This window comes from Megalops cyprinoides, chromosome 21 (assembly GCF_013368585.1).
Source record: "Megalops cyprinoides isolate fMegCyp1 chromosome 21, fMegCyp1.pri, whole genome shotgun sequence".
Lineage (NCBI taxonomy): Eukaryota > Metazoa > Chordata > Actinopteri > Elopiformes > Megalopidae > Megalops > Megalops cyprinoides.
In genome coordinates this window covers 15,908,652-15,931,521 of record NC_050603.1, presented here as the reverse complement: position 1 = coordinate 15,931,521, position 22,870 = coordinate 15,908,652, and the positions used below count along the sequence as shown (strand labels likewise).

General features: G+C 49.7%; 1 protein-coding gene across 1 annotated transcript in view; it reads right to left on the bottom strand.

Moving 5' to 3' along the window:
• trioa (trio Rho guanine nucleotide exchange factor a) overlaps positions 1 to 22,870 on the bottom strand; it is a 128,618-nt gene that overhangs the window by 38,267 nt on the left and 67,481 nt on the right. The window contains exons 8-17 of the mRNA XM_036515549.1: positions 19,041 to 19,232; positions 17,411 to 17,542; positions 16,440 to 16,670; positions 13,547 to 13,669; positions 12,259 to 12,450; positions 9,721 to 9,890; positions 6,898 to 7,072; positions 4,867 to 5,062; positions 3,326 to 3,492; positions 1,493 to 1,612 (exon numbers count right to left, since the gene is read on the bottom strand). Coding sequence (XP_036371442.1) covers positions 1,493 to 1,612; positions 3,326 to 3,492; positions 4,867 to 5,062; positions 6,898 to 7,072; positions 9,721 to 9,890; positions 12,259 to 12,450; positions 13,547 to 13,669; positions 16,440 to 16,670; positions 17,411 to 17,542; positions 19,041 to 19,232 — 1,698 coding nt within the window. The remainder of the gene's footprint in view (positions 1 to 1,492; positions 1,613 to 3,325; positions 3,493 to 4,866; positions 5,063 to 6,897; positions 7,073 to 9,720; positions 9,891 to 12,258; positions 12,451 to 13,546; positions 13,670 to 16,439; positions 16,671 to 17,410; positions 17,543 to 19,040; positions 19,233 to 22,870) is intronic.

Here is a 22,870-nt window from a genome sequence, read left to right as displayed (position 1 = left end):
CACTGCTGCTAAATCCACCCTCACCCGTGCACTGAAGGAACCCTCACAATGACCCAATTTCAAGGACTCTTACAGATCAGAGGCATCCCTATACACTACGTTATATTACACTTGTGTAGCAGATGCTCTTATCAAGAGCGACTTCCAGCACAAGAGAGCAGAAGTTTATCTATTCTGTTGAACAAGCAACAGTGGCAAGCAACGCTAATCACACTCCCAGACCAGTGAGTATAAGTATAACTTGTGCTAACTTGACTAGACAGCCTAGAAACTAAGGGAAGCCAAGTACACACACTACCATACATCACACTCCATCACAGAACCCATATACATCTTAAGGGTTTTGTTTATTCATGCTTATATAAAGTGCATTGATTCCTTGGAAGGTTTCCATTCAATTAGTCTATGAAGATGTCGTTTCATATCTCAAGACCTTCCACCTAAGAGATGCATGGTTGAGTATTATGAACCTCTGCAGTATTTTGGAGAATCACTTAAGTCTTTTTCAATGCTTGGCTTTTGCACACCCTTTTATTTCTGAACAGAACAGCATTGACTTCATGTAGCATTCATTTCAAGCTAAATGAACAATGCAGGTATGAATAAATCCTTCCATACTGGATGACAGATTGTCTGTGGTCCTGGGCGGAGCTCTCGGAGCCAGAGAATGAACTCCTGGACCCAGTCTGCTCGGCCATGACACCTGAGTTTAAACAGCCAAAGCCCCCGAGGCCGTGTGGGAAAAGTGGCTCAGCTCGGATTAAATTGCGGATTTGCTGCCGAATTTCCAGCCGTTCGACTGCTTCTCCCGCCATCTGTTTTTTTGGAGCACGAGTGCGACGCGTTGCCCCTCCCTGGCCAACAAAGTGCCGTTCTCCTGATCAAACAAGCGTTCTCCTTCACAGCCATACACGAAAGTCTTACCACACAGGATCAGCCAGTCAGCCACTTCAGGCGGCTAAGAGGTCATGACTCATCTGGCTATGTTCATATTTAATAGTAAGCTTAACTGACAAGCACATTTTGCTGGCACAGTGTACTGTGGCCTCTCCTGCTGAGGCGATGCACAGGTCTGAATGAGCAGAATGGCAGTGCATGAGGAGGATAAGTGGGAGGTGTATGTGTGGAGAGGATATAGAGAAGCTGGGAGAGGTGGGAGGAGGGGCTCAGAGAGACGGGGGGAGGGGCTCAGAGAGACGGGGGAGGGGCTGAGAGAGGCCGGGGGAGGGGCTGAGAGAGATGGAGGGAGGAGCTTGGAGAGACAGAAGGAGGGGCTGGTACAGGAAGAGGAAGATGAAGATGAATAGGCCTGGAGGAGGGGCTGACAGACACAGGAGGAGGGGCTTGGAGAGACGGGAGGATGGGCTGGTACAGGAAGAGGAAGATGAAGATGAAAAGGCCTGGAGGTGGAGGATGGGGGGTAGGAGGAGGTGCAGGGAAGGGAGGGAGGACATAGGGAGTGCTGCGTCAAAGGGAGGGAGGACACACTCACCTCGATAGCGTGCTGGAACTGCTCGTGCTCTCTCTGCAGTTGCTCAGCCTCCTGCAGCGAGCTGGCTGTGATCAGGCCGGCATTCAGCATGGACTCACCATTCCGGATCCACCCCAGCACCTGTACACACACAGACACAGACACACACACACACACACAGACACACACACACACACACACAGACACACAGACACACAGACACACAGACACACAGACACAGACACACACACAGACACACACAGACACAGACACACACAGACACACACACACACAGACACACAGACACACACACAGACACAGACACAGACACACACACACACACACACACACACACACACACACACTCACACACTAATACTGAGCGTCAATGCATCGATTTACAGCCTGATTGTATACACACACAGTGTCAGTGCATCAGGTTATAGTCAACCTGATACGCACCGACACACACAAAGCGCAGAGCACTGATATGTCACGTTACAGTGCACCTGTATATGGAAGTTACACAGGGTAAGCATTATGTGCACACCTAGCACTGGCTACAGCAGCACACCATAAATCAAACACCAGAGCTAAACACAGACGGCAACCTAGGCCGTCACTGCAGTACCCTGGCAGCCGCCCACTCTGTATAGAAATAAATAAATAAGCCTGATCCGATTAAGTGCTGAGGCTCCTGGCCTACTTTCCTCTCTCAGTTTTGGGTCCAGTCCCCAATAGGATTATTCTACTTCCCTCATCATATTTCAGGTCATGTTCATGCAAACTTGCACAGGGGAAAAAAAAAAAAAAAAAAAGATGTACGACTTCTGAATTTCACCCGCAAACATTACACTGCATGGCCGTTACGGTTTTCCACGCTGCAGACGTTAGATATTCCGACGTCTGCGGACCGCGCCATTTTTCCACACGACCAAAATAAACGCTTAAACCTGTTCCCGTCCCACTGCGAGTGTGGGGAATTAACTGGAATATGTTCCGCTGACAATAAGGACAAATATAGCACTGCAGCACAAAGGATTCGGCTTGCTTGGGGGGGGGGGGGGGGGGTCACGTTTAGTCTCTTTCTGAAAAGCGCCGACGCTTAAAGAGGTGATAATTACTGCGGATTGCTCCATGCGCGTTTACACCGATCTGCTTTCAATCGGCCTCATTAGTAACGGAGAAACTGAAACGGCGCGTCTGCGCGCGCTCGGTTGACCGAGGGGAGTGACGTCATTCCGAGGCCGGCGCCGCAGTCTTTTACCGGCAACCGATACATTAGCTTGATTAAGGGGAGGGGGGGAAAAAAAGTTATTCACACTTTTAATTTGCAGTGACGGGCCACATGAAAGAGAGCCGGGGACGAGCGCAATTCATCTTCGGCGTGTTTTCCGTTCCGTGCTATGAGTCATTCGCTTTGGGGGGAGTTTTGACGGGAAATCAGAGCGAGGCGCGCGAAAGCGCCGGAGAAAACTGAACCCGAGGCAGGCAACACCAAACGAGCCCATTAAGGGACTGACTGATAGGCTGTAAACATGACCAAACACTGATCCATCATGCAACCCCATACATCAACCCCCGGCGTGTGGAGGGCCACGAGGTTAATGGCCTGTTGCGCTACATTAAGAGGGCGTATCAAGTGTTGCGCTGAAAAAATGCTAAATTATGCGTCACGTAGCAGTCAAAGGGAAATAAATCCATATAAATCAACCTAAACTGACGTCAACGCCAGTCTTCTGTCTGGATTTCTGCCACCAATCAGATTCCAGGACCAATCAGCGGAGCAATCAGAGCGGAGGCCCAATCAGAGCAGAGGAGCGCTGTAAGGGGAGAGGGAGAGGGCTCCGTTACCTGCTTGACCTCGGCCTGCAGGTGGCGAAGCTGCACGCACTGCTCCAGGTGCCGGCGGTGCTGCTCGGCCGCCACGTCTAGCTCCTGCTGCTTCTCGTGGAGGAACTCCAGCAGGTCCTGCACCCGCGTGGCCATGTCCACGTCCCGGTCGCACAGGAGCTCCACGCCTGGAGGGAGAGGGAGGGAGAGAGAGGGAGAGAGAGGGAGGGACGCTCAGGTTACACGCTCATCCCAGGTGGGCCGTGTGTCCGGCAAGCCGGCCAAAGGAGAATGCGCAACAGCTGGAGTGCAGGCGTACGGATACGCACACGCCCATCAGCGGGGATGCACTGGTGTAGAAATGGCCCACACACACACACACACACACACACACACACTCCCCATCTGCTGTAGCTCAGAGGGGGGAGGCAGTAAGTCTATACTGTGCTACAGATGTTCAAGAGAAAGGGCCTGTATGTGTGGGTGTGTCTGTGTGTAAGTATGCGTGAATGTGTTTCTGTGTGTGTGTGTTTGTATGAGTCTGTGTGTGTGTGTGTGTGTGTGTGTGTGTGTCTGAAGGCATCTGCTGACTGTAGATGCTGGGCCCTCCCCCTCAGTGCCAAGAGTTTGTGGGATTATACTCCGCTCAATCTCCAATCTGCTCTTCACACTGATCCTGCTGCGTCAGGGGGGAAATAACCCCTCATCTGTCACTGCCTCATCACCGCCCCGCTCGCTCAGGGCTGAGCCGAGTCCAGCGTCCCCTGAACCACACACACACATGCCGCAGCAGAGCCTCTCCCTCTCAGACGAAGAGGCTGCTGCCTGTGAGAGAGGTCTGTCTGGATCCTTTTATTCTTTAAGTTACCCTGTCCAGGTGGCAGACCTGTCCTTAGCAGGTTTTCCACTCTGTTGAGATTTGGCTCTGCTGCCAGTAATGCTGGTTACAGCACCAATGCCCTCTGACATGACATAAAAGCTTTAGAAAATTCCAATCAATAGCAATCTGAAAAGAGCAAACCAGCATAGAGTCCCGAGGAAGGCTGCTACTAGCACATCTACTCCTTCTCCAAGTGAAAGGGGGGAAAAAACAACTCACCACCACTTACATTAAATTTCAGTGGAAGCGCTGCGATGGAAAGTACATTTAAAAGGTCTTTGCAAGGGTAGACTCAGATGTTATTCAAACTGCATCGATTTACATTTAAATTTTACCTTGGGATTAATTTCAGAATTTCGCTCGAATGAAACAAGAACAGAGTCAACTAATATTCCAAAAATTATTCCAGGGGAAACACTTTGATGGATGTTCCACTCACACAAGTCAATGGCCTTTGCTAACTAATAAATGCTTGCTGCATCCAACCAAATGCTTAATAGAGGTTTAATTTTGTCTCTGGAATAAAAGTGCTCTACAAAAATGTTGGTTAAAAAAATATACATTCACTGTGGAATAAAGCACTGACAGGTAATACTCTACTTTGGGAAGGCGTGTCTTTGTACCATGTTTCGGAAGCGGTGCGTGCGGTAACTCCGCCCCCCAGCCCCACCCCCTCACTCACCGGACGTCTGCACCTCGTTGACATACTGCAGCAGCTCCTGGCCCTGGTGGATGACGTCGAAGGTCAGGTTGTTCATGGTCAGGGCCTTGTCTGCGTGGTGCTGCAGCCTCTGCTCCGCCAGCGTCAGGTCCTCCGTGTCGAAGTCGTTCATCTGCTGGGACAGCTCGTCGTTCCACGACTCCAGGTCCGAGATGATCTGCGGGGGGGGGGGGGGGGGGGGGGCATGTCAGGGAGGGTGTTGGTGAGGTAACAGCCCCGCACACGCACGCACACAGACTGTCACACATACAGACACTCACGGGCACCCTAACAGACATACAGGTGCAAACTCAAGCACACACGCGCGCGCGCGAACGCATGCACGCACGCACACACACACACACACACACACACACTCACACTCACTCACTCACTCACAGAAGCAGGTGCAAACACACAGGGGCTAAAACACATAGGAACTGCACCCCAAGATTCAAGGTTATGGACCTGAAGCATGATTATAAATTCCACCTCAGTTGTTAAACACCTGTGTGTATTTTAGGCCAAGAGGCCAAGGTCTTTTATATATAGTTGGATGTGAAAATTTCAATTGAAAAACAAATGTCAAGCTAATGCTGCTATGTTAAAAAATTGGCAAGTATACTGTGGGCAGGTTAATTCTAAATTGGAACCAGTTGGTTATCTGAATAAGTAGATTTAAAGTGGGTAAATGCTAGTCCAGCTACATTCACTGCATAGCATGAAGTGAAGGCAGTGTAAACCCAATTAATGTCCTTCAGCAACACCGAACACACAATATTAAAGATTCCTGCTGTAAAAAATGCTTTCTGGCACGCCGCAAAAGTGTCCTCTTCCTGAACCATGACCTGTTCCCATGGCGATGCGCGAAGTGGGGTTCATAGCGGGAGCGATTCCCACACGGCATGGGAGGCTTTCACTGTGTTAATTGGCAGTTAACTGGAGTTAAGGCAGCGGGTGGGGGGAGGGTCTCTTCGACGCTGCGCTCGCCATAACCGGCTCGCTGAGGCGCTCCCCGTATTTACCTGCCTTTTTGCCCCTCAATTAACTGCTCTGATACGGTGTCTGTCGCTCTATTTGCTCGGGAACTGCTGACCTTACATCTGTAAAGCAGACTCTCTGGATTGGTTTTAGCTGCAGCAACAGAATGCCACAGTACGCAACAGGAGTATTTAACAGTATGTCAGCCCCCACCCCACCCCCCAGACCCAAAAAAAAAAAAAGAACTACCTGTGTTGTCTTGAACCTCGTGTAATAGTGGAACAAAATATCTGAGCATGTGCTGGTCTGGATGCAAACAATGGCAGATTTTTGAAACTGACAGCGTTGGGCTTCCTTTGTTTATCAGATCAGTAAGATGACACCATGAGCACGTGGCCCAGGAGACTGCCGTGTTCGGAGACCGCAGCAAGCCGGCCCCGGTTACACCATCGCCAGCGGGACTGGAGGAAGGATCAGTCTCGCACACCGCAATCTCCTTCTCCACCCATGCCGAGGTTAACCAGTTATGGGACGGCTGTGCCTTGTGTAGCAAGTTTGCAGCGTTGGCCATTGTAGCATAGCGCACTCACAGTGAGATGCACAGAACTGCTGTTACATTGACCAGCATGCGCTGCTCTTCAGTAAGGAAGGCCGATTAAAGTGCTCCACAGATGTGGCCAGCTAATGTCGAACTACTCAATTAGAACTGATCAGAGTTTGTGCATCACACACTCAGTCTCACACACACACACACACACACACACACACACACACACACACACACACACACACACATTCAGTCACTCACACAAACACACAGACAGACAGACAGACAGACACACACACACACACTCAGTCACTCACACACACAGACACACACAGACAGACACACACACACACACTCAGTCACTCTCTCTCTCTCACACACCCACACACACAGACACTCTCTCTCTCACACACCACACACACAGAGTCAGACAGGGTGCGCGGGAGGAGGACTGCGGAAAGGAGAGTGTCGGCGGGGGCACTCACGTCGATGGCGTCCCTCTCGAAGATACGCAGCTGCAGGAAGAGCTCCAGCTTGATCTTCCTCTCCTGGAACAGCTCCTCCATCTGGGCCTGCGCCTCGTCCAGCTGCTGCAGCACGCTCTCGATGTGGTTGATGGAGCTGTTGTGCGGCGTCTTGTTGCTGGAGATGGCCGAGTCCCTGCGAGAGAGAGAGGACGGGGGTGGTGGGGGGGGGGGCGCAGGGTTCAGATTCACACGGGTCATTACGTGTCATGTTCGTCCTCAGGTAATAACATATTCACAGCGCCTCCGTGACATGATGGCAACGTGGCGACACCGTTTCACTGTCAGTTTTACAGACGTGTTATAGTTCAGCCCTGTTTCTGATGCGTATTCAATGCGGCGTCAGGCTACTTGTTGTTATTGACACTTCTCTGTGAGCCTCATCAAGTAAAATATGTCATTACGTAACCCATATTAGAGTGCCTCCTCTCCACACTGCGGCTGATGAGAAGAGCTGCATCCCTGTGGCCAGACCTCAGCGTCCTTCCAGACATGCTGGCCCCTAACGACCCTTTGTGCCTTATTACAGTCTGAGACGGGGGGAGCTGCTTGTGCTGTTTGGTATGTTTTTGGAACCTGGTCCACGGTTTACATCACCGGTTGGGACATATCTGCAGGTGTAAGCGCCACGCGCGCACGCGTGTGTGTGATTCAGCCGAAGGTGGAGATGGTGGCGTCCCACCTAAGCCCCCGAGCGCTGTCCGCGCAATTAGCCACACTGTTACGCAACGCCGCCTTACATAACACTGCATCACTGAGCGCGCCTGCACCCACCACTGCGCAGCGGTTACAGCAAATTAGCAGGGAAGGCCAGTCGCGCATGGAAGTACATTTTTCTACATGACATTCCTAACATCATTATATCGGTATTGATTTTCGTAATATCAATACCTATCATTTTAATAAAACAGAGGAGAAGCTGATGGGCTGAAAGAGTAAAAATATGAAATATCTCTGAAGCTGTAGTCATTAAGTGGTATTCATTCTCAGACCAAATAAGGTCGGGAAAAGGTTTCAATCAGAACCAGCCATGGCCTGTTAGGTTGAGGTTATAGAGGGTCTGTCAGACCAGCTATCGTGTCCAGTTCTGGGTACCACACTGTAAGGGCACATACAAGCTACATAAAAACATATAGGGCAACAAGACTGGTTCCAGTTTTGGAATTGATCGAGATTTTATACTTGTAAAAGAGATTAATAAAGTTGACTAACGTTATGATATATTGTGCAGCTTCTACAATTAGCTAATACGCCATACGTTTATCAAATATTGGCTATCATTAGCTACTTTTGAATGAATCTGGATATACAAGTAGTTTTCATTTCTGGCTTTGGCTGGCTATCTTGACCTGGTTGTTTCCTTTCCCTACAGACTTTGTCTTGTCTTCTGGCAGCAATATCTGGCTATACTGCCTGGAATGTCCTAAGAAATGTTTTTTTGCAATTTTTTTTGTCACAATTCAAAGTCCAAAACAAAGGTCAAGCAAAACAAATAAAACATGTTGCCAGCTAACTTCATTAGCCGTTATTAGCTGTTCTGCTACATTTATCCCATTCACGTTTGTTGATATAGCCAGCTATATGTAATTGCAGTTTTGGTGTTGTGCAACTTTTCATTTTATAGTTTCACATGAGAGTTTTGGGATTGCAATCAGACAGCTGGAGGTTGACATTCCAGATGGGGTTCTGCCAATGTGTGCTTGAACAAAGTACTGCCTTACAAAGGACTTACTCCACCCAGACTTCAATGGACAAAACAGAGATGCAAACTATAAACTGTCCTAGATAAGAGCGCCTGAAAGCAAACAAACAAATACATATATGAAGAATTACAGTGTTATTCTTAAGAATCTGTAAAGTTATGCATTAAACCTTGTGGTTTTGGTGATATGGCATTATGCCTGTTAAGATAAAGCCCCTTTCAAACAGGAAATATGAGCCAAACCAACCGAGATCATTTTAGCCACTGTGAAGCAACCTTAAGATTTCAGTACTTCAGCCTTCTAATGGAAAGGTATACCACCCCACTCACATCCACAGCAGAGATATACAGGGGCAATAACCAGGACGGACAGTCAATACATCTGCAAGTGTTGTGCAAAGAAACTATCTGACAGGACTTTATTTATGTTCTGTGTGTCTCGATGGCAATCGCACAGAGACAGATTTATGAGGAGGGTGGGAAAAAAACGCCAGAAAAAAGTGAAAATTTTGAAAGGAACCTCTTGTGTCACGACAGCTTCAGATCAAGGAGCTGAGAGTGGTATGGTAAAGCAGTGAAAGACAGAAGGCGCCGTGTCCTTCAGAGCGATGCTGCTCCACTGATGCCGCATGCAGCTCTTCCGCAGACGGGCGGGAGAGTCTGCATGGTTATATAAGCAGGACGAGATACAGTGAGCTGGGCTAATGAGCAGCCCCGCTGTAACCGCCACGGTGGAGGGGAGGGGGATAAAAACGGAAAACAAAAACATTGCAGAAGGAGATGGTGCTGTGTCTGCAGTGCCACGGCTGTGAGGAGGACTCATAACCAAAAGGTTGTCGGCTCGATTCCCCGCTGGGGCACTGCTGTTGTACCTGCGGGCAAAGTACTTAACCCACAATTGCCTCAGTGAATATTCAGCTGTATAAATGGATAACATGTAAAAAACTGTAACCCGTGTAAATCGCTCTGGGTAAGAGCATCTGCAAAATGCCAAAAATGTAATGTAATGTACTGTGGGTCTGGGCCTCTGTGGGGGTGTGCCGGGGGCCAGAGGCCAGGGGCCCGGGGGCCAGGGGCCTCACCTCAGCTGCTGGATGAGGTCCTCGCCCTCCTTGATGACGTTGACGGTGACCTGCAGGGTGGTCTGCTGCTGCTGGCCGAAGCGCTTGATCAGGTCCTGCACGGCCTCCACCGACTCGGCGTACACGTCGTCCAGCAGCTCCTTCTGCAGCTCCTCCAGCCAGGTCCACAGCTAAGGGCGGGGGGCGGGGAACCAGACACAGGTTGGCCAATGAGGCGCGTGTGCAGAGACAGCATCAGCCAATCCGGCGCGTGAGACATCAACTACCTGAGCACAGTCAACCACACTAGTGGAACTTCATACGATATGACTGAATGATAAGAGCTATTAGAAGACTTTGAACACAGGGGAAAACAACAGTTTTTGATGGCAATTTGCTGCATTCACAATAGTATAAATTGTACAGCATCACATGCCACACAATCCAGAATTATCATCTACAATTGTAGTGTGTGATGTAGGGCTTGAATAGTGTTATGCTCACACTCACTGGTCTGGTGTTGTTAGCCTGGTCTGACACTGTTGCTCATTCAACTTGAATGGATACACCTCTGTTCTTCGCTCTGGATAAGAGTGTCTGCTAAATGTAATGTAATGTAATGAATCTGGATCCATCTCCCCATGCACATTCAGTGGTATTCACTATACTGTGTTTACACCCATATACTGAAAATTTCAACAGTGAGAAATTTGAATGGACTCAGAATCTGTATTTTTCCACAAGAATACAGATGCCTCCCCCTGACATCTCCTTGCATTGCACTGATCTACAATGGCCAGTGCTGTCTCAAGCTGAGCTTGACACCTCCAGTGATTAAACACACAGTTACAGCCCGTCGTCCACGGCCTTCACAGAAACAATTACGTTGTTACACACTAGGTTATAGAGTGCATCTCATAATCTGACATTTAAAATCACACACACTGATCCTAGTTTAACGCCAGGTTTGAGAGCGGCATACAAAGGACAAGGCTTAATAGCCCACAGCGTGTTTTGCCTGCAGGGCAGAAGATTCGTATGTTTGTTCCATGAAATTACAACCAGCGCATACCATCATTTGCCGAGTGTTATGACTTAAAAGGCTGTCGGCGCACTGCAGGTGTTGAGCTCCCAACAGGCAGCCCGAGCTGGGAAAATAACCGAGTGGCGGAGAGAGACGGAACGTCGACCTCGCGAATTTCGAAAGCGCCTGACGGCGGCTCCTCCAGAAACAACGAGACGCGTTCTCTCGAAACGATAACAGAAGATGCAGGACAGATAACCCTGCCTCTCCTGGCTGCTCTGTAATTTTCCCCAGAAATCCAAAACTACAAAGCCGGAGCGCCTCAGCCACGCCGCAGAATGGCCTATTGTTTCAGGCAGGATATTGTATGAGGAAACTCGATGGAAATAAATAAATAAACTTCTGCCAGGAGCCGCGTTCAAAGGGGGAAACGTTCGGGGCGAGCAATAATAATAATAATAAAAAAAAAAATCGAGTATGGGAAAGTTCTCCCCGTATCAGACAGAAATATCTCCACTTACTGTTCCGTCGTAAAAGAACACCATTGTGGGGACGGCTTCCTCCGAGCTGCGGAGGGTAACATTAGAGGCTGCTTGCGCTCGAACATGGAGGACTAATCCGCAGCGAGCGTGCGGGAACGCCCACAACAAAACAGACATGAGGAAACATGCCTCCTCTCACACTCGCTGACCTGGGAGTGCCGTTAGCCTGGCCTGACACTGTTGCTCCTTGTTTATTTAATGTAATGTTTATTGTGTTGGGGCCCAGGTAGCGGGGGCACGCAGAGGGGACCCCTCTTCCTCTGGCCTTGCCTCTTTTCCAGCTCCGGATGGGGGCCGCAGTGGATAGAGGGGGGGTGGAGGTTTGGAAGACGCCTCCAGCGGAGGTGACACATTGGGGACCGTCCTAGGGGCTGCAGCGCTCCACGCCCGTGTGCTCCATTGATGCATTTTTCACAGCCCAAAACAGCCACGGTGTGTGGATGGGGAGGAGGCGTACGTCTTTGCGACGTGATGCTTTTTCCAAACGCCGGAGCTCCACACCGGCTGCCAGTGGAGCGGCTGGGGAGCGATTACGCGGCCCGGGACACAGCTCACAGCACCTGGATTTAAACACTGCTCACCCTCGCTGGAATATTGTGTTAATCTTCCCTGAATGGTGACTCACTGTGCCGCACGAGTTTTTCAAGCCCACTGATTACTAATTCCAGTCTAATAAACTATTTTATCTTAGCAGGGCAGGATAGAGCGGGGATTTGGCAAAAGTATAATGGATAATGAGGATATAATGAGGATAACGAATTACACAGCTGCATTAACACTGCAAATCAGACACTTTTGACCCCACGTGTATGTGTGTGTGTGTGTGTGTGTGTGTGTGTGTGTGAGTGTGTGAAGTTACTTGTACATAGGTGGCACTTGACACGGGAGTGGTTACTGCAGGATTAGGCAGAGTTTCACAGGGCAGGGCGTGGCTGCTTTCAGAGAGGCGGAGCTTAGCGTGGTGGGTTTTGGTGTTGAAGGGGCGGGGCCTACCTCTTTGACGTGCGTGTGGAAGGACACGGACATATCCAGCAGGACCTTGCGCTGTTCCACACGCCTGACGAAGTCCTGGATGCGGTCCTCCAGCTGGTGGGCGGCCTGGTAGATCTCCTCCGGGTCACACTCGCCCGTCTGGGCCAGCTGCTCGGCCGCCTCCAGCAGCTTGTCTGCGTTAGTGTAGGTGTTCTGGGCGAGGGAGGGAGGCAGGTGTGAGGGGACATTATCCACAACTTCTTTCTCTTTTACGATACAAATATGATTTACATCCTGGTCCACTTAAAAACAAAGTACTTCTGATATTTTCCTGCTTAGGTTTGCACAAACTGACTATTTCAGTTCTAATCAGTCCAAGCCCAGCCCTCTCTAGTGGTCTCTTCTTGGTTTGTTGAATTCGCCTCCTGGTGCAAGTACGTCATTGTGGTAGGTTTCACAGATAACATGCTAACTACACCGCAGTTCTAATGGCATCTAACAGTCAAACAGACGAGTTGTGAAAGCGCCGCTGACCTGAGTAAAACCCAAAAGCGGTTGGGTAACGATTACGAAACGTCTCCACAAAGACGACTCAGCTCTGCCCGGGAGGGCCGTAATCTTTAAACCGCTAACGCTAACAGCGGAGCAGGGAAGCTAAATTGGTCAAATGGAGACAATGGCCGGTTGACTCAGGTTGCCGGCTGGAACAAAAGCTTACAGGGCCGAGGCCCTCAGGGAGCAGGTTAGGAATAGCCTTGGCACAACAATGAGTTTAAAGAGAGGAAAACGCATTCTTATCCAGACACCGTCGCTGAGAAGGCAGCTATGCCAAAAGATATGACTGTTCCATATCAATGCGTGACCTTGAAGATGACAATATGGCGGATTTGAACAAAGAATCCCGTTTTGCCCTATTCGGCTGCTCAATGCTTATACACAATTAAACACAGCTTTTGCAAGCAGAATCATTCTAGCCATTTTATTCAATTGATATTACATGATGTCACCAGACTAGAATTGGAGAATAGCTCAATGGGGTTGCATACAGTGATAACAGTGGAAAATAAAACATATTTATACCATGCAGGCCTGTGATATTAGGCTTGCGGTAATTTTGATGGAAACACCATAAGCGAGGTTGCACAATTGATCCTGTTGTAAAACATGTCAATCAAACAGAAACCTGACACCTCGCGAATAAAAAGGCCCACGCCGGCACAGGCTGATGTTGAATGAAATAGTGGGGTGAGGCAGAGGGAGAGGTGAGGACCGCGGTGACCTGCGGGGACAGAAGGAGCGGGGGTCTCACCTGGGCCACCTCCTCGAAGTCCTCGTGCCGTTTCTGTAGGGCCCGGGCCCGGTGCAGGGACTTGCCCACGCCCGTGTGCTTACTGAGAAAGGCTTCCCCATGGTTCTCGATCCAGTCCAGCACCTGCGGAGACGCACAAGGGCAGCGATCTTAAGAGGCGGGGCAGTCAGGGGGTAGGATGCTTAAGAGGCGGGGCAATTAGGAGGCGGGGCGGTTACGAGCCGGGACAGTGATGTGACGGGCACTTCGGGGATAGAGGAGGGCTGCAGGGCGGTACTTAGTGTTCTGGACTTGCAGTCAAACAGCTGCTGATCCACACCCCACGCGGGACGTCGCTGCTGAAACATGAAACCTTGTATGCAAGGCAGCGACCGGACAACAACTCCCACATTATCTTCACATGGAAATAATGTGTCCTAGCGCACGATGCGGCCACAAGGTGGAGCTCTCGGGTCCACGCTGCAACTGGTCCTTGGTTTTAACCACAGGAAGCCAGCTGCATGGCAACAAAACTAATTCCCGATTTAATGCCGTGCTCATCTCCATGAACTCAGCACGACATATGGGGGGACGCAAAGGCCTGTCCGTCCGCACGCACACACGCACGCACGCACGAAATTAAAGATTCGTATATTTTTCGTAAAAATATTCGTAGTCGCTAATGGTATTTATCGATGAAAAATGTCTTAAGACGTCTTACAATGGACATCTAAGCAGGTCATGTGACACAGGAACCCAGGGGGAGGATGTGTGTAGGTAGACTTGCTAGCAATGTGATCAGATACAGACCTGCTCACTTCTGGTTTCTGAGTTCTGAGCACTCCCACACATATAATCTCACCTCTCCACATACAATTACAAATATCAGTTACACATCCTCTGCACACCCTGACCACACACACACACACACACACACACACACACACACACACACACACACACACACACACACACACACACACACACACACACACACACACACACATACACAATCAGATGGGAATCAGAGGGAAGTGTATGACAGTGATCATCTCTGGGGTTGGGCTACGACTCGCCTCACGCCCCTGTTTCCAGGCTTGCAGAAATGTGTCTCTCCACTAATGCCCTGCTCATTAAAAACATGTTAATCATTTAAGCTATAATCACCCGAAGGTCTAGCCCCACTATGGCCACTGATGGCAAGCTTGGGAGGTGGGTCCTAGCAGCAAGGGGATGTGATCCCAAACCCCCCCCCCCCAACCCCCCCAAGCAAAGACACTGAAAAGAACTCAAACCGAACTCCCAGGGGACCTGTATAATGGCGTGTCCACGCCTTCCATAAGACAGAGATCTTCAGTAGCGGTGAATGATTTCCAGACGAATGTTCCTGTGATGTTATTTCAGAGGGACTGTCAGTCTGGCAGAATGTGTTCCCCATTGCCATGCAACAGAGCCACTGGTGCTTCGGCCGCCACATTCGCCGCTCCAAGGCCAACTCAGAGCCCGCGGTCAGCTACCCGCAGAAAACCCCGCACCTGCCTTCGGCTGGGAAGGGGGGGTTGCCATGGCAACTGTTACCTAGCGTACGGACGTAACCTTGCAACACGGAGCAAACCCTCTGCGCAATAAACCCCCGCCCTCCCCCACCCCCACCCCTCACCCCGGGCACAAAAATCGCAGCAACCAGCCCCGGGCACGGAGAGTGTGCGACGTTCGGACGGAACGCGAAGGGTTAAAAGCGGAGCGTCCAGCCCGCTGATGAAAATGGAAGAAAAAGGGAAAATAAGAGGCCAGCGCCAGCGCCGCAAAATTACACAGCGCTATTTCTGCTGCACACATACAGGAACATAATCCCGCGCGCGGAGCCAAGATGCGGCGGTAGGCTCTTTTTTTTCCCCCCTCTCTCCCCCTTTAAAGCTGAGGCATTACCAGTAATTACATCCTAAAGCCTTCCCAGCAACAAACAGGCCCTTTAGGGGCAGGGCTAGCATCGGCGTTCAGACAGAAGCGCAGCACGAAATCCGGCGAAGCCCGGGGAATTCCAAATATTCCGCTGGTTGCGAGGGGCTGGATGCCTCTGCACGGTGGCAGCGGGCTGGTGCGCATTGTCGGAAATGCTGGGGAGCTCCTTTCAATTACCCGCTCACGGTTTTCCTGAAATTTCTTCCCTCTTGCGGTCTGAAAGCGTATCACTTTTCTCCACGCGCATCTCGCAGCTACAGTGAGGCAGGCCTGGAAGATACCCCTGATGCTCAGCCTGCCGCAGTGCCAGCCATGCTCACCATTACGTTACATTACATTATTGGCATTTAGCAGACGCTCTTATCCAGAGTGACTTACATCAATTACAGATATTTTACAATGTTATCCATTTATATAGCTGGATATTTACTGAGGCAATTGTGGATTAAGTACCCTGCCAAAAGGTACAGCAGCAGTGCCCCAGCTGGGAATCAAACCGACAACCTTTTGGTTACGAGTTCTGCTCCTTAACCACTATGCTAAACTGCCCCCTCCTGCTCTGCAGAAACCATTAAGATCGGACACAGCCGAGACGACTCAGCAGTATAACACTTTCCATTACGAGCAACATTATGAAAAAGAACATAACTCTCTCCACCACAGGCCTTAGCAGGGGAAATATGAGCGATGATAGATTTTCAATCGGTAGATACTGAATATTGGATGCAATGCACCTGACAAACCTAAAAATTCATCCTGTGTGCGGCTGAACAGAAATCTCCACCGCCAATGGCTCTTAGTACAGCAATTTAATCAGCAACAGGAACTCCTTTGGTGCGCCAGGAGGAAACGCAGCGTGCCAATCCCCTCGGGAGATAAATGACCTCTGCTATAAATGTCTGCACCTGCAGCCGCGGCCCTGGCCCCGGGGGCCCGCGGGGGGGGGACTGACCTGCTGGACGTCCTGCTGGAAGACGCAGAGCTGCAGGCGCTGGTGCAGCCGGACCTTGCGGTGCTGCCAGATGTTCTCCAGCTGCCTCTGGTGGTGGAGCACCTCGTGGATGATGTCCAGCACGTGGTGCACTGCCTTGGAGTAGTTGGCCGAGGCCGTCAGGGAGTCGGCGCTGCCCGGGGTCAGGGGCCGCTGCAGCTTGTCCAGCAGAGCCTTACCGTCCTGGCTGACCTGCAAGGCGCACCCGGGCCCGGGGGGGGGGGGGGGGGGGGTGGCGTTCGGAGAAACGAAGGACGCGGCACGGTTAGCCAGGGTATCATTCATCATCAGGCAGACAAAAATGTCCTCAGAGAACAGCACCACAGCTTAGAATATTGTGATCAAAAGGTGTATTGAAGACTGAATACAAAAGAGCTTTTTTTGGAACGGGTACAATAACAGGGTCTGTGATCCTTTTAATCTCAGTAATTAGCAGACTGGAGCAAAGGTTTCGTGAGCCACGGTCAGTGACAGCACAGTACACACAGTAGCTTACAGTAAGTTGCAGTAATATACTCTTACACACACTGTACATATGCTGTTACATCCACTGTACCTCAGTGTAAGTAGTAATAAAATGCTCTTACACTCACTGTACCTCACACTAAGCAGTGGTAATATTTTTATTTATTTATCCCGTATTTAACCAGGAAGGTCCCATTGAGATACAGTATCTATTCTGCCAGGGAGTCCTGGTCAAGATGGGTGGCATCTTACACACACACCTACACACACTGTTCCTCAGAGTAAACAGCAATAACGTAATCATTTTAAACGTAAACAGCAGTAATGTACTCCTACACTCACTATTCTTCAGAGTAAACAGTGGTAACACACTCTTACACACTGTTCCTCAGAGAAAACAGCGGTAACACACTCCTACACTCACTGTCCCTCAGAGTAAACGGCAGTAACACTCTCTCGCACCGTACCTCAGAGTAGGCGGCGGTGATGTGCTCGTACAGGCCCTGGTGGTGGTGGATGGCGTCCTCCAGGTCCTGCAGCTCGGAGGGCAGGTCCACCTCCCCGCACGCCTTGCACCACGAGTCCACGTTGTTCATGTACTGCGGGCGAAGGAGGAGGTGCGCGTGTGCATTAGTAACCGCCACTTCAACCGAGAGGAGCACCATCAACACCTACTCACACAATGACGCACGCTCAGCTTAGGCCGGGCCTAGCCGCTACCGCTTGGTGACACAGCCGATGTGTGTATGATACATTATGTAAACTCAAAGCTATGGGTGTTGCAAGGCAAAACTATTCGTTTGTACTAGACAAAGACTGGCTGTGTAAACTGTTCAAAGAGCTAGCCTGATAACACATCCTGACTGATTTTACAAAATACACGACATGAAAATGTCAAAAACCTTCATGTGATCTACTTGTGACAAATGATTAACCTTAGTAATGTGAAATACCAAGGAAAAAAAGCCTTATTGCGAAGCACTGCTAATATTGACCCTGAAAAGACAAGGCGCAATGAAAAATAATTATTTTGTTCAGTTTACTGCAACTTTCAAAAGCGCTAGCCACTTATAGCGGCCGCGTCAAAACCCAATAAAGTAGGTCAACTAGTGATAAAAAGGCCTGATTTTAATAGTATTCCCTCTCTCTAGCCTTCAGACGTGGAAAAGCATGCATAGTGGAAACTAGGCCTTCTAAAGTGCATAGGGCCCTGACGAGATGCTATATACGTGTGTCTGCGTTTGTACTCTGCACAGCCTCTGCGTCTTGCTCCTACGGGACGTGGGAAAAGAATGGAGAAGAGATAAAACGGGTAGGAACATCAAAGGAATAACAAAAGCCAAACAACGGATAAACCTACAGATGGGAATACGACGCAGAAATGAAAGGGGCCTGCGAATCCGATTGAGTTTCATTTTTAAAACAAGCCCCTTCCCACCCGGAACCCCCCCACCCTCACAGATACGGAGAAGGACGCCCCCGTCGGCCGCTGCCCTCCGGATCCGAATAAAAGGCAGAGAGGCCCGGAATGACGCCTTGGAGCAGTGGGGCTGTACGTTATAAGCAGGGTTAACCCCCGTACAGAGGTTCTTTTCAAACTGAGCTGACTGTGGACTGAACTGTAGCCCTCAAATATGGAACGGAAAGAGGGAACCCCTTCCATCTATATGTGCATTGGTCACACTGTAACTGCAGCTCATAGTATTTAGCGTCTCTGGCCTTATTGTATATCAATGCAATGCGTGATATACAACAACTATCACAGAAATGTAATTATCTTAGTAATATTGTCAATTATAGTAATACGTAAATGGAAATCGATATATGGCTAAATGATTGATAAAATGCTAAATGACTTGAATAAAAGTGTCTGCCAAATGAATAAATGTAAATGTAAATATAAATACATCAATGGATGGAGAGAGAACACCGAAAGAGAAAGGCCCAAAGACAGAAATACTGACAGAGAGAAGGAAGGAAGTCAGACAGAGAAAAGCCAAAAGAGAGGAAGACCAATGGAGAGACAAAGAAGGAAGTCAGACAGACACGCCGGGAGGCGGAGACAGACGGACGGATGGACGGACAGCGGCGGCCGACCTGGTCACACTTCTGGTGGAAGGCGGCAGACATCTCTAGCAGGGTGCTGCGCTCGTCCAGGGCGGCGGCGAAGGCCTTCCACTCCTGCTCCAGCTGGCTGGAGATCTGCTTGATCTGCTGCGAGGCGTAGTGGCCCGACTCCAGCAGCCGGTTGCCCACGGACATGATGCGGTTGATGTTCACGTAGACATTCTGCGAAAGGCAGGGGGGGGGGCGCCGGTGAGGAGGGCGGCGGAGGGGCTGGACCCCGACAGGCCCCGAGGAGGCGCTGCCGACCCAGCTTAGCAATTTAGACAGGACACTCTCGGGACTATCGTGAAAAAACGATCCTTCTCCAAACAAAAGGCTCCCTCTCACTCTCAATAGGTGGGAAAGAGTGCTATAGGAGGACAAAATAAGGCCCAGGGAAAGGGTTTGGTGGGACGTGTCATCGTTTTAGGCCATCTGCCCCTGAGGGTAGTTTGCTTGTTATTTGTTTGGAATGTCCAACTAAACACTTTCCCTGGGGGTCATTTTCCAAATTTTTTACCAGCCTTTACTGATTGACCAGGAATGTTAGAATGAATTTCATTTTTCAATTACACACACGCTACATGATAACTGTGAGGCAAAGAACTGCCTATTTCCCTGGTGTCACGGCATTTAAATTGCAATTTTGTCATTCGAGAGAGCATCAAAGAAATGATCACGGTCTCTCGAGTGTCAATTCAATTCAGGTAAAACGGCCGGAAAGGATACGCTCGGAATTCTCTGACTGATTGGACCGGCAGGTCCGCTCCTTCTTAAAGCGGAGCTGTATGACATAACGCTGGTGATTTGGTGAACAGGCGGACACATTTTCCCTCTTCACACCGCAGGTGTTCAGAATCAGTGCACTACTGCGAAACAGGCAGCAGTGTGGCGGAGCCGTCAGAGACCTGGACTAGCGACCGGAGCTGAGATACATTCGACAGCATAACAGCAAAATGGTATCATTTATGATGGTGTGACAGATGCATCTTAAATGACTAAACCTAAAAACCTCAACCAAGATCCCAATTTCTGCTCTACGTGGTTCTGTTCTGGTTCCGTTCTTCCAGGTTTATAAGCATTACTCGCAGCGAAACACGAGCAACAATTCAAAAACAAAGATTTAAATAAAAATGTCAGTATATTTTTGTATATAAAGACACGCCTTCCCTCATGCTGGTATCTAATTTAAACCACAGGGCAAAAATAACCCAAAGCCCTGCGGCCTTTCCCGAAAACAGGACGTGTGCCCTCGCGGCTTTGTTAGAGGGGAGAGAACAGGCTGCAGTGCAGAGTGCGCAGGGAACGGGGCGATGGAGGCCGGGCCGCCGCTGGCTGGGATTCAGGGGCCGGCTTATCGGCTCACAGAGGCCAGTGAGGTAATCGCTCTGAGATACCTCCTGTAACAATGGAACAAGGGCCCCGGGAGTGCCGCTAGCTCTGTTAGCCTGCGCTTCATACCGGAGACCCGCGCAATGAGAGAGAGCGAGAGAACGTTCCAGAACAGACCAGCGCTGCCTCTCAGGGCGCCACACAGTGAGGCGGTCACACCCATGGGGGTGTGGGGGGTTAAAGAGGGAGAGGTTCCAACTCCATAGCGCGCACACCCACGCACACCCACACACCAATACGCTGGTCCAGCACTGCGGCAGGGGGTGGAGTGGGTGGGGCGTCGGAATGCGGGGTGGAAGTTCAGCAATGTGTCACCATGTGTCACTTCCACTGCTGCGGGGGCAGAGAAGGAGAGGGCCTCAACAGCACCGCGGGCGGCTTCGACAGGGACAATGCGCAGAAGGACACGGAGGCCAGATTTTCTTGGCTCCTGTTCAATTCAATGGTGCTGCACGTTGATTTGATCAAACTTCTGATAGCGTTTTGTTTTTTTTTTTTTTTGCCTTACATAACATCGTGGCTTTTGGTGGGCGCTGAAATTTACATAAAACGAGTTACGAACAAATAAAATGAACACTCAAATCTGTTACTTAGTTTTAAGTGTGCAAAGTGCAGTTCAGCACAGTCAGGCCGAGGAGACCAAGCTGTTCTGCTGATGCCTCGACTGCCGCATCTTAAAAATGACTTGGCCATGAAGTTTTGCCAATTAGTGTGAGCAGGACTCTCGTTCTCCAGTGGTTTCTGGATCCAAATTTCACTTGTATCGCCTCAACAGCCTTTGAGTGGGGCTTTGGATCTTCAAATGTAATGCGATTCTCTTTCGGTTTTGAGCGGTCAGCAGACAAAGGCCTTCATCTCGCGGCTAACGAGGGCCAACTCTGAAAGGAAGCCCCGCTTCTCATTAGGAACACGCTGCTTGGAGTGTGCTGCTGTAGTTTCTGTGCCCATGAGAGATCCATGCTCAGGGCCAACGGCTGGGCTGAGGGAGATGGGAGGCGGAGAGCTTCACTTCATGTACTGGAGACTACCCTTTATCCTCTTGAGGGCATGCAGTCATATAGCCATATGCACTTATGTGCACACACACAACCACAACCACACATACATATACACACACACACACACACACACACACACACGCACACACACACGCGCACACACACGCGCACACACACACACACACATACACAAACTCACATACACACACAACAACACACACAAACATGCACGCACACAAGCAAGCACACACACACGCACAAACACACACACACACAGGCAGGCAGAACAGGCCATTTCCTGACGCAGCTCTGTGGCAGTGTGCTAGGCGTGGCCCTGGGGTTCCTGCTGGTCATTGGCTATGTGAGTGCCTCTGTTTATGAGGATACTGCTGAGCTGCGTGGAGCAGAGACAATGAGTTCACTCCACGCTGGCATCCTCTTCTCACTAAAGGCATGGCTACAGCCTCCTTATACCTCTTTAACACTCCAACTGGAGTTAACTCCAGCTACTCATATATTCAACATTTTACTATTAAAACTATTCAAATGTACTAAAATGTTTCAATCATGCACACTGACTCATTCGGTTTTCTAACCTACAGCCATGCTTATGTGGAACCCTGACTGGGTTTAGTAATATTCACCCAGGGCCAAAATGTATTCCTTTAAACGTTCTGCTTAAAAGCGAAATGTTACTCTGGGCTGGAATGAAAGATTTCCACATGCAGAAACATCCCGCCCAATTTTTTTTTGTTTCAAATTCAACAAACAGATCACCAAAAACAGGTTTCCTTTGCTATCCCAAGCCATTTATCAGAGCTTTAACTACAACATAGCCTTTGAACTGCAACAAACCAACATGATACATCGTACTCAACTCAACCCTGCCTTCGAATTTCCACTAAACCCACCAGTGAAAATGTCCATCAATTCTTATTTCTAAAACATACTTCAAATGCCCCTGTACGCTCGGAAAACAAGCACGACCACAACGCCACCTCCGTCTGAGTGTAACAGGAACTGATAAATACCTAGCGCGATGATAATGGGAGATTTAACACGTATCCGGGCTGAAAGAACTAGTTAAAGGAAGCGGTATGGAGAGGAAGCACTTAGAACGATTATCATCTTTGTCACATTATTGTCGCAACTGAGGCACGGTTTTCATTACCAGAATTAAGTGCAGAATGCAGTGCAACTGTTCAGAGTAGGAACACTCGAATCAAGACGTTGCTCATACATCACACTACCTTTCAGATAATACACTCAAGTTATCTGTAGGAATCAATATGAAGGTATTAAAGAGATTTCCTCCATTAAAGAGTGGCACGCCTGGTAGCTTACAACTAATTTCCCTCAGAGTCATCAGCAACCAAAATGAGGACGCTTTGCTTCTGCGCACCTGTAGGTGGCAGTCCATCAAACGGCGCA